The 12,026-nt window shown below is 41.3% G+C and overlaps 1 protein-coding gene across 6 annotated transcripts in view; it reads right to left on the reverse strand.

Moving 5' to 3' along the window:
• The window catches only part of LOC100525597 (glycerophosphodiester phosphodiesterase domain-containing protein 4-like), a 164,574-nt gene that overhangs the window by 79,717 nt on the left and 72,831 nt on the right, over nucleotides 1-12,026 (reverse strand). For all 6 annotated transcript variants that reach the window (XR_014814766.1, XM_084975438.1, XM_084975440.1 and 3 more), the window contains 6 exons: nucleotides 11,035-11,094; nucleotides 6,859-6,957; nucleotides 6,695-6,788; nucleotides 5,792-5,869; nucleotides 4,599-4,744; nucleotides 4,115-4,197 (listed from right to left, as the gene is read on the reverse strand). Coding sequence is in view for 5 of the 6 variants with exons in the window: in XM_084975438.1 (XP_084831564.1) it covers nucleotides 4,115-4,197; nucleotides 4,599-4,744; nucleotides 5,792-5,869; nucleotides 6,695-6,788; nucleotides 6,859-6,957; nucleotides 11,035-11,094 (560 nt within the window). In the remaining variant the exon portion in view is untranslated. The remainder of the gene's footprint in view (nucleotides 1-4,114; nucleotides 4,198-4,598; nucleotides 4,745-5,791; nucleotides 5,870-6,694; nucleotides 6,789-6,858; nucleotides 6,958-11,034; nucleotides 11,095-12,026) is intronic.

Consider the following 12,026-nt stretch of genomic DNA (forward strand, 5'->3'; position numbering starts at 1 on the left):
GAGTAGAAATAATTCTTTGTCCTGGATATAGATCCAAAAAAACCAAAAAATATGTTTGACTCTTTACTGCTCTATAGGGATGACAGTGGCTACACAGTACGTCTTAAAATCACATAGTGTGATTTCTCTAACTTTATTCTTTGTCAAAATGGCACAGCTATCCTAGTTCCTCTATCTTTCCCATATAATTTTAGAATCAGATTGTCTTTTTTTTAAGTTGATGGTATTCAAATAGAAATTTTAAAATATTTCTATTTTGAGATAATTGTAGATTCACACGTGTTTGTAAGAAATAATACAGTGAGATCTCACATATCCTCACTCAGTTTTTTCCAACAGTAACATCTTGCATGACTATACTACAGTATTACTGAAAATCACTGACATTATTCATATTTCATTGGTTTTACATGCACTTATTTGTGTATGTGTTCACTTTACCACATGTACAGAATCAGGTGGCAATAAACACAGTCAAGATATAGAGCAGTAAAGATATAAGATATAGGATCAATCTTTTATTACCATTTATAGTCATAGGCCGCCTCTCTCTCTCTTCCTCTTCATCCCAGGCAACCACTGATTAATTCAAAAGCACTTTAATTTTATCATTTTGAAACTGATATATGGAAGAAAGCATACAGCTTGGAACCTTTTGAGACTGGCTCTTTTCATTTAGCATAATTCCCATAAGACCCATACAAATTGGGTTGCATGTTATCAATAAGTCATTCCTTCTTACTACTGAGTAATACGCGATGGTATGGATATAACACAGTTTGAACATTCGTCTCTTGAACCTCTTGAAGGACACTGGGGTTGCGCAGATATTGCCTATTATAAATAAAGCTGCTATAAACAGAAATGAAAAAGTCTTTGTATGAACATAAATTTTCGCCCTCTGCACTAAATACGCAGGAGTGCAATTTCTGAGTTGTACGGTAAGCAAGTTTAATTACATAAAAAAATTCCAATAGAGAATCCGGAAATAAACCCTGACACCTATGGTCAATTAATCTTTGACAAGGGAGGCAGGAACATCAAATGGGAAAAGGAAAGTCTATTCAGCAAGCATTGCTGGGAAACCTGGACAGCTGCATGCAAAGCAATGAAACTAGAACACACCCTCACACCATGCACAAAAATAAACTCCAAATGGCTGAAAGACTTAAATATACGACAGGACACCATCAAACTCCTAGAAGAAAACATAGGCAAAACACTCTCTGACATCAACATCATGAATATTTTCTCAGGTCAGTCTCCCAAAGCAATAGAAACTAGAGCAAAAATAAACCCATGGGACCTCATCAAACTGAAAAGCTTTTGCACAGCAAAGGAAACCCAAAAGAAAACAAAAAGACAACTTACAGAATGGGAGAAAATAGTTTCAAATGATGCAACTGACAAGGGCTTAATCTCTAGAATATACAAGCAACTTATACAACTCAACAGCAAAAAAGCCAAATAATCAATGGAAAAATGGGCAAAAGACCTGAATAGACATTTTTCCAAGGAAGATATACAGATGGCCAACAAACACATGAAAAAATGCTCAACATCGCTGATTATAAGAGAAATGCAAATCAAAACTACCATGAGATACCACCTCACACCAGTCAGAATGGCCATCATTAATAAATCCACAAATAACAAGTGCTGGAGGGGCTGTGGAGAAAAGGGAACCCTCCTGCACTGCTGGTGGGAATGTAAACTGGTACAGCCACTATGGAGAACAGTTTGGAGATACCTTAGAAATCTATACATAGAACTTCCATATGACCCTGCAATCCCACTCTTGGGCATCTATCCGGACAAAGCTCTACTTAAAAGAGACACATGCACCCGCATGTTCATTGCAGCCCTATTCACAATAGCCAGGACATGGAAACAATCCAAATGTCCATCGACAGAGGATTGGATTCGGAAGATGTGGTATATATACACAATGGAATACTACTCAGCCATAAAAAAGGATGACATCATGCCATTTGCAGCAACATGGATGGAACTAGAGAATCTCATACTGAGTGACATGAGCCAGAAAGACAAAGACAAATACCATATGATATCACTTATAACTGGAATCTAATATCCAGCACAAATGAACATCTCCTCAGAAAAGAAAATCATGGACTTGGAGAAGAGACTTGTGGTTGCCTGATGGGAGGGGGAGGGAGTGGGAGGGATCGGGAGCTTGGGCTTATCAGACACAACCTAGAATAGATTTATAAGGAGATCCTGCTGAATAGCATTGAGAACTATGTCTAGATACTCATGTCGCAACAGAAGAAAGGGTGGGGGAAAAAACTGTAACTGCAATGTATACATCTAAGGATGACCTGACCCCCTTGCTGTACAGTGGGAAAAAAAAAAAAAAAATTCCAAACTTACCACAGCAGCTATACCATTTTACATTTGCACCAGTAATGTATATGTGATCCAGTTTATCCACCAGTATTTGGAGTTATCTCCGTTTTTTAAACTTGGCCATTCTGACAGCTGAGTAGTAATTTTAGTTTTAGTTTGCATTTTCCTAATAGATAATGAAGCTGGACATCTTTCCATGTGCTCATTTGCATCTATGAATCCTCTTTGGTGAAATGTGTTTTCCTAGTTTTTGCCCATTTTCTAATTGGGTTATTTGGATTTTTTTTACACTATTTGAGTTTTGAGAGTTTCTTGTATATTTTAGATACAAAGCACATTGTCAACAATATATTTTACAAATAGTGTCTCCCAATCTATACTTCTCTTTTTATTCTATTCTCAAGTTCTTTTGCAGAGCAAAAGTTTTTCATTTTGAGGTCTCATTTATCATTTTTTCATTTTATAAGTAGTGCTTTGGTATGAAGTCTAAGAAAATTTTGCCAGCCCTACATCCCCAAAGTGTCCCCCTCTTTCATTTTCTAAGGTTTTACAATTTTACATTTAAATCTATAATCAGTTTTGAGTTGGGGGGTTTTTTGGTTTATATTATGAGGTTTAGGGTCCTATTTTTTTAACATCTGATGTCTAACTACTCTGGGGCTACTCGTTGAAAAGGCCATTCTTCTTCCATTGTTTATCTTTTCCTGCATTTATTTTTACTTTTTACAGTGGTAAAATACATACAACATAAAATTTTCCATTTGACAACCATTTTTAAGCATACAATTCAGTGGCATTAATTACATACACAAAGCTACTTCCAAAACTTTATGTTATCCCAAATAGAAACTCTGTAACCATTAAGTAGTAACTCCCAGTCCTCCCTTCCCCCAGTACTGGTAGCTTTAACTCACTTTCTGTCTCTATGAATTTACTTCTTCTAGATATTTCATATAAATAGAATCATTCATTAGTTTTTTACTTTGTTTATTTGTTTCTAGCTAGTTTCACTTAGTGTTTTCAAGGTCCTCAGAGCACATTAATTTTGGCATCCATACAGGCTAGCTCACTCATCTATAAACTTATTTCTCATTTAGATACCTTTTAATAAGCTGTTGAATCTACTCAGACTATTATCTTTCCCCATCTCTGCTGGTAAAATTGTATTTTTCCTTTAAGGACCAACCCAAACACAATTCTGAGCACAGAGATCTTTTTCAGAGTAGGAGATGGCCTCTTCCTCCTCCACTGAGGTTCCACTGCATTTGACTTACTCTTCTCTGGGAGGCACTCACCGCAAATGGTCTTACACTGGGTTTGTTTGTAAACATGCCATGTCTCCTTCACTGCCTGGGAACAGCTCTTAGGCAGGACTCGATCTCACTCATCTGCTCCTAACCCACACTCAGAAGAGGGATTTACAGCAGGTACACAATAGGTGCCCAGGGAACACTGGTTCAATAGGTTGCTAAGGGAGGGCGTGGGGATAAGTGGTAAGCAGGTTTGCAATGCGGCCGGGACAAATTTGAATGGTGTGTGAGGCTCCACAGAGGGTATCTGATCATACAGGGGTCAGATGCATGGCTCATAAAGGAGAAGTGGTTCGTGTGTGTGTGCTGTGTGCAGATGCACGTGTGAACACCAGGAAACTCCCCAGGACTTGCCCTCCCTATAAATGGGGCCAGGCTGGAGTCTTCCTTGGTATTGGTCTGTTCTCCTCCCACCCTGGCCCCTGCTTTCCTACCTTATTTGTACATCACTCTCCAGCCCGAAGGCACCTTCTTCAACAGCTTTCTCAAAGGACATCATGGTATTCTCAGGCCCCAGCTGTGGAAGAAAAGGACAGGAGGCCCTTAATCTCAGAGTCCGTTCTGCCGACATCCCTTTTAGGGTAGAGAGGGAGCCCAGTAACAAAAGGACTTTAGCAAGCAGAGTCTGGCTCCCTTGGCTCTTTTTTCAAAGAGCCTGCCTCCATTCTTCTCTACCCAAACTGATTTGGGGATTCTGCTCATCTGAGGCAATGTCACTGGGCACAATAAAGAGAAAGGAGTGAGAATGAGGTGCTCTGGGTTCAAGGCCAACCTCTCCCTTTACCTCCTTATTACTGTTATCCTAGGTGAAACCCTTTACTTCTAGAGGGGTTCCTATGGTTCTCATATGCCCTTCTCTCGACCATACATGTACCACGCACACCTGTACCCACCCACATGCATCATGCTCAGACCTACCATGGGTGCACCTCTATGTCCAAAGAAGCTCGGCTTGGGTCCCAATTTATCCTTCTCTTGAATGCAGGGAGAATGATTCCCCCAGGGCACCACATAGAGACATAAAAGGATAAGGAAAAAAGGCAATACAACAGCCACTTGCAGAGCTAAAAAAGTTGGAAGTAGGAGAAAGTGATCAAAAAAGGCAATGAGAAATGGAGAATCATCCTAAGCAAGTAACTATCCCCCCAAAAAACCAGTAAATCTCCAATCTATGGGTTTGCTGACTCTGTGGACTCACGGACTCACTACTGATTTCTGACACATCTCCATATACTTTCATTTGAAAATACAAGACTATCTAATTAGTAATTGTTATTATTAAGTCAAAATTATTACAAACGCACACTTATAAGGGAATGAACTGTACAAGAGGCGAGAAGGAAAGGAAGGAGAGATAATATTAAGGAAGCTTTCTCAGAAGGAGAAGAAGTTTGGCTGGTTATGAAAAAGCCCTCAAGATCTTAAGATCAGCCTAAAATGGCCCTATATTTCAGGCTGGGTGGTACAGTGGAAGAGAAATTAGTTGAAAGAAATCTGAATTCAAAACCAGACTCTATCCCTTTCTAATTCTGACTCAGACACGGTGCTTAACCTCTCTGGGTCTTCATTTTCTTCATTCTGAAAAAATGGAGCTATCTTGCTACTGACATCTGCCTTATAGAGCTGATAGGACAGGTGATTCACCATAGGTCTTCAATAAATAGTAGGCATTTCTCTACCTCTTCTTCTTATACACACACACAAACATACACAAACACACAGACACAGAGAGTCAGACCATTATACCTGTTATCACTGGCCATTTCCCAATACTTACTTTTTTGTTTTTCAGGGCTGCATCTGCAGCATACAGAAATTCCCAGACTAGGGGGCAAATCGGAGCTGTAGCTGCAAGGCTATGTCACAGCCACAGCAATGCAAGATCCAAGCTGTGTCTGCAACACAGCTCATGGCAACACCAGATCCTTAACCCGCTGAGTGGAGCCAGGGACTGAACCCGCATCATCAGGGATACTAGTCGGGTTCATAACCCACTGAGCCACAACGCGGAACTCCTACTTAACTATTTTAGACCTGTGAGGATTTTACCCATTTGTACACTTAAAAATTACCGCCTATGTCACTCTCAAATCTAGATCTCCAGCTCTAACCTCTCAACTTTGTGATCATATTACACATCTTATTTCTTCTTCTTTCGTTACTTGTAATCTTGTATCTTCTGATTTTAGCTAAAATTTAGAAAATGAAAAGAGTTTATTATTGTCCCCTTTAAGTTCCTGCACCCAGAAACATTTCCTAACATTCACCTTCCACCTACACACACACAGGGGTACAAACACATGATGCAACACGTCTTTTCCTTGCCTGCATCCTCACACAAGTCAGGAAGCCAGCATTATTTGTTTAACCATAGTCCAAAAAGGGAGACATAGGTAAAAGAAGATCCTACTGCTCTCTCAGTAAGGGTGCTGAGAGATAACTCCACTCTCAAAACAGTTTGGCGTACAGCTCTGATTCTTATTTGGTTCAGTGGTATTAGGGCAAAGACTGGAGAGGAAACCAGTGGCAGAGGAAGGCATTTCTTCTGCTGCTGCAGGTCCCCAGATGTGACGGGACTCGAGGGGGCCTGCTTTAAAGTACTATGATGTAGCTGGGGATATCTGCACCTGGTTCTTGAGTAGAAAATAATAACATTTAAATACAATATTTAAAGAACTGTGACTTCTATCATCCCTTGTCAAATAAAATTAAAACTGCCTCCACCCTCTTGCCAACCACTCCAATCCATTTCGAGACAGTCAATGTGTAACAACGGACAGAGAATTCTCTTTTGGTAGGAGAATCCCTCATGAGAGGAAGGACTGCTTGGTCAGGGGAATGCTATGCCGGGCCATGCAGGGTTGTGAGTCTGACCAGAAGGAGCGTGTCCGAGCAACAAGCTACATGAATTTCAGGGTGGTATTGCGCTGGCTATCTACCACGCTTGTTGCGCTGAGTAAAGTAGGGAAGCCAGAGCTGAAAGGATCAGGCAAGGTTCCACCCACGTGACATACCTTCTCCTTCCAAATGGATCACGTAGAAGGCCACAGGCCAGGCGACCATAACCATCATAGATATGCTGCCCAGGTGTATGTAGGGAGCGAAGACCTGGGGGGAAGCCAAAAGTCAGGCTGAGCATATCTGGACAGACAGGGCTAGAACAAAGGATGATGCTTACCTGCAGGGACAGCCCAATGGTGAGCCACCTCTCTTTCCAGTAAGTGAATAGGAGCCAGAAAAAAAACGAGCATATTCCAATCACTAGCAGAATCAGGACCTGGGGAAACAAGAATATTGCCCTGACTTGGAACATAATTTCCTAGGCTTGGATCAGAACTGTCCTTGGAAAATGCATGTCCTCACAATTTCAGGGACCTCACTTATCCTTTTAATCTTACCATCCTTCAACCCCCCCAATATTATAAGGATCTAATCATTTAGCTACTATGCAGCATGGCTGGAAAAAAATAATTACACAACAATGTGGCCCAGTGCCTTTACTAATTTATCATCTCCACTTCAGCTGGGCTCTCAACACTGCTGGGAGTATTTCACTTAGTTTCCCCAATGGCCATCACAGATATTCACTGTCTTTAAATACAGCTCAATATAATCACAAGTAAATAGCACTTTGTAATGAATTGCCTTTTCAATGTAGGCTTTCCCCATAGACTGTAAGCTTCATAAGCTCGAGGACAATATTTGGTTATGATTATATTCTTGCTGCCTTGTAGAACGTCTGAAACTTAGTAAACATCTAGTTCATATTTGCTGAACAGATGAAAAAAAATCTGCTGTCCAGAACGATATTCCTTTTTTGAGAAAGAAGACTGAAATCAAGAAGACTCAACTCCAAGTTCTTCCTCTTTGGAAGTAGTTTTTCCACATCCGTGTTGCCCTCTAGAGAGTACCTGGTTCTCTCCCCTCCATAATCTCTGTATCTATGAAATAACAACTGAATCCACAATTAAACCTTCCCACAAAATAATTCCAGGACTTGCCACCTTCGGTGTTTAATTTCCCAACATTTAAGGAAGAAACATTTCCATCTTAACAAACACTTCCAGGGGATAAAAAAGAGGGAATGCGCTCCAACTTGTCAGATGAAACCAACAGAACCCTGATACCCGAACTCGACAAGGACATCACAAGAAATGAAAAGTACAGGCCAATCTCTCCTATACACAGATGCGCATCAATGCAAAAGTCTTAGATAAACTAGGATGGAGGTTGGGGGTTTGGAACTGGGATATAGCCACACTCATGTAGATGGAATGGATGGTCAACAGGAAACCTGCTGTATAGCACAGGGAACACTACCCAATATTCTGTGAGAGCCTATATGGGAAAAGAATCTGAAAAAGAACGGACTGTGTATGTATATAATTTAATCACTGTTGTAAAGCAGAAATTATAACAACTTTGTAAATCAACTATACATCTGCCAAACTTTTAAAAATGGAAAAAAAATTTAGCAAAATAAATGCATGAACAAATCTATATCAGTAAATTTTTGGCAAAGCCTATGCAACAAAGGTTTAATAGTCAAATCAGGAGTTCCCGTTGTGGCTCGGTGGAAACAAATCTGAATAGCATCCATGAGGACTCAGGTTCGATCCATGGCCTTGCTCAGTGGGTTAAGGAACCGGCAGTGCCCTGAGCTGTGGTGTAGGTTGCAGACGCAGCTCGCATATGGCGTTGCTGTGTGCGGCTGTGGCATAGGCCAGCAGGTGGAGCTCAGATACAATCCCTAGCTTGGGAACCTCCATATGCCATGGGTCCGGCCCTAAAAAGACAAAAAAAAAAAAAAAAAGGCAGATCAGACTCACATGAATCCCATGAGATTCTGTGATCTTAAGCAACACCAAATTTTACTAATGATTGAAAGGATACAGGCAATTATAAGGTATAGATGAAGCATTCTCCCTTGTTTTTTCAGAGAAATCTGATCCTGTCAAGTGCTGCTACTCATAAACAGGACTTTCCTCTCTGGCATTAGAATACAATTGGCTCTGGGACTTAAAACATGAAGTGTGTTTTGAGCAAAGTATGTGGAAACATTGCTTCACATCAGGAGTCTTTTGGGTTAAGGCACATCATATTCCTACATACCCCATTAATTGCATAACTCCCAAAAGCCATTTCTCCCACCCTGCAAATCTGTATATTCCAGGTTTATTTAAAGTAAGCAACCCAGATAGGCCAGGTTACATCCTGTTAGACATTTTCATAGATAAGGCCCTCTATTACATTTTGGCTAATAAATATCTTTAGTATGTTTATCAGGAGGTTGGATTATTAGCTTGTGTATAAAGAGTTTTGACTGAGGTCATTCATTGCTCTCTGAGCCTGCCTGGATAGACGGGAATACACTACAGGCCTGGTGCTCACCCTTTCCCTCCAGGTTTACTCTTTATACATTGAAACTCCAAGCCCTAAAGAAACTCCCTTAACAGGGAGATTGGAAGACCGAGGGTTTAAAGGCTCACTAACGTCAGTCATTTTCCAAGGGGATGTCAACTCTTCTCATACCCAGCTCCAGCACCTCTCACTGACCACAGACTCACAACTGGAGTTAGATCCCAGAATGCCTCAAGAGATGAGGCTTTGTTAAATTTACTGACAAAGCACTGTAGAATATGTGTGGGAATAATTCCAAGGGTGTTAGACATGGAGAAAAGAACATAATTTTATATCAGGCTGAACTGATTGATATGTGTGCACTTCCCAGAGACTCTGAATTCAATATACCAGAATCCAGGTATTTTGCATCTGAAAGTGGTTCTAATTGTTGTTTGGTTATCTGAAACCTTGGCTCAATAGTAGCCTATGCTTAATAAACCTGCGATGTCACCAATTTGTTGGTATCACTTGGAAGAAAGAATCCAACGATTTATTGAGAAAGGTCTGTGGAGTGCTATCACCTATGAGCAGCTAACCCGTTCCATGGCGTGTTCTACGGGAGGTCTCAGAGGACAGGGAAAAACACGAGGGTGAGGAAAGGTCAGCATCCTTCACAAGTACAGCAGTGGCCATCCTTTATCCCTGGATAAAGGTGACTGATGCTGCTGCTGAACCTGGATTCCTGATTGGAAAGGCAACGATGAGATCCTGCTGTGGCAGAGGCTAAGGAGCAGTGCTCACCCCCAGAGGCAAGGCAATCACGATTTCTCTAACAGGCACAAACCTGGAATGGTCATCAGAATGATTTAACCCACAGGGGTTCTTGGTAGTGACTAACTGCTCGTGGTGTTCCAACCCTAAAGCCCGTGATGATCACAGTAAGGGCTGGACGTTCGATCTTCAATGTCCTCTTCCTCCGTAAGATTTTGTGGATCCACTTCCATCTATTTTTAACTCTTAAGATTAATTTTCAGTTCATGCTTCCCATTTGAGTAAGAGAAGATCTAAGGGGGGCACTCAGAGATTTAGACATGTTCCTGGATTTCAGGTAAACACAAGGAATAGTATCAAAACCAGGCCTGAGTCTATAAGCAGCAAGAAGCTGTGGCTGGAGATGCTCCAGGCCAGGGCAGAACAAAACAAGGCAGGCTATGCTGGAAATGTGCTGCGTGCCCACAGATGTTGGGACAATGATGCCTGCTTCCTGGGACCAGATACGTATCCTCTGAGAGAAACCATGCTTCCTGTAAGTGTAAAGGGCTCCAAACTAAGGGAGAGTGAAAAAGACCTCAAAAGAGAAATTTCAGGGATTGACTCCACCAAGAGAGGTGCGGTCCAGGTTCTCAGCAGCAGGGTCTCTGAAAATACACATAGCAAAGTCCATGCGGTAAAGAGCCAACGATGGTGCATTTACTTGGTCCTGATGGAACCAACCCCACCCCTTGTGGGACAGGGTTCCTTTATCCTACCTCTCCTTCCCCTGAGCTCTGCTTTCATGGAAGAAAGGAGAAAGGACAATTATACTCTTCCCACCACTGCAGGTTTCCTGGCCTGGATCATGTGAAAATGGGGGAAGGTTAAAGTCTCATAAAGTTGGAGTTCGGTGTATTACAATGAACTGAAATTTTAAATGACTGAAATGAGAATCTTCTGACTCAAGAGGACTGGGAAAACAAGGGAGCATGGCTCAGATTTTATGGGGATGGGAAGAACAGAGTCAGAGAATGAGTTTAACAGGGAGTAGTGAGGAAAAACAAAGTCTGGATTCAGCTTCATCCGTAAGTCAGTTCCCTCCGTTAGCAATTTAATGATTTCAGTTAAAACTGGGTAAGCAGATCTCTTCTTTCTAAGGGAGACAAAGAAAGGGAAACTCTGTATTTAAACACTTGAGTGCCAAAGAGGCACATTCCGTCCTGGCCTAAGGTCTCCTATGAAGATTCTGAGGTCCTACCTTATGACACCAGTGCAGGGAGAGTTCCCTCCCTTCCCAACACAACAAAAGTCCAAGTGCCTGAAAAAAAACAAAGAAAAAGTGGGTTATTTTGAAATTGCCATATTCCTACCCAAAGCACTGTTCTGGAACTCAGAATTCCTTTTACAGTCCGGCATTACATTCACGTCCCGCTACATCTGCACCTTTCATCATTTGGGAATTTGCCTGCTGTTCCTCTGCCTTGGCAAGTTTTTCCTCATGCCATTGACCCTTTAAAGGTAGTTCAAACGTCACTTGCTACTGGTAACGTTCACCAGGAACCTAGAAAGAAGTTATTATCTTCTTTAGAATTCTGTACCAATCACCACACCGAAATCCTTCCCGAGTTCCTACCAGTTTCCTTTCCCTGGGATGGAGCTTATTCCTGGAATTACTCAGAGCCACTAGGGAGAGAACAGGGGTTGGGGCAGCCCTTCCAAGGGTCATTTAAAAGTTATTTCTTGAGGAACCAGTGCCATTGTTACAACTGTTAACCACTGTTGCTAACACTGGTGTTAGTCAATAAATCTTAATTAGATTTGAATCTAAGTCTAAGTAGTCATCAAGTCCATATGGAGATGGAGACCAAAAACTGTAATCCTCAGATGTGTAGGATATTACTGAGAGTTTGAAAGTATAAGGCACTCACCTTTTTATCAAAATAATTTTATGAATATGATTTTTATTTGTTCTTTACCAAGTCTTATAAAATATGATTTCTCATTTGAAAGAAAAGAAACAGACCAGAAGAGTTATATGACTTGACAAAAGTAACAGACTAACCTAAGGGTAGAGCAGAAACAGGAGTTCCTATTGTGGCCCAGCAGGTTAAGGACCAAGGTTGTCTCTGTGAGCATATGGGTTTGATCCTGGCCTTGCTCAGTGTGTAAAGGATCTGGTGTTGCTCTGGTCATGGCATAGGCCACAGCTGTAGTTCCAATCTGACCCCTGGCCCAGGAACTTCCATATGC

The sequence above is a fragment of the Sus scrofa genome, chromosome 9 (assembly GCF_054392235.1).
Source record: "Sus scrofa isolate SSC_HxYL_T2T_F1_AM1 chromosome 9, Sscrofa_HxYL_maternal_Yorkshire_Landrace_v2.0, whole genome shotgun sequence".
NCBI lineage: Eukaryota > Metazoa > Chordata > Mammalia > Artiodactyla > Suidae > Sus > Sus scrofa.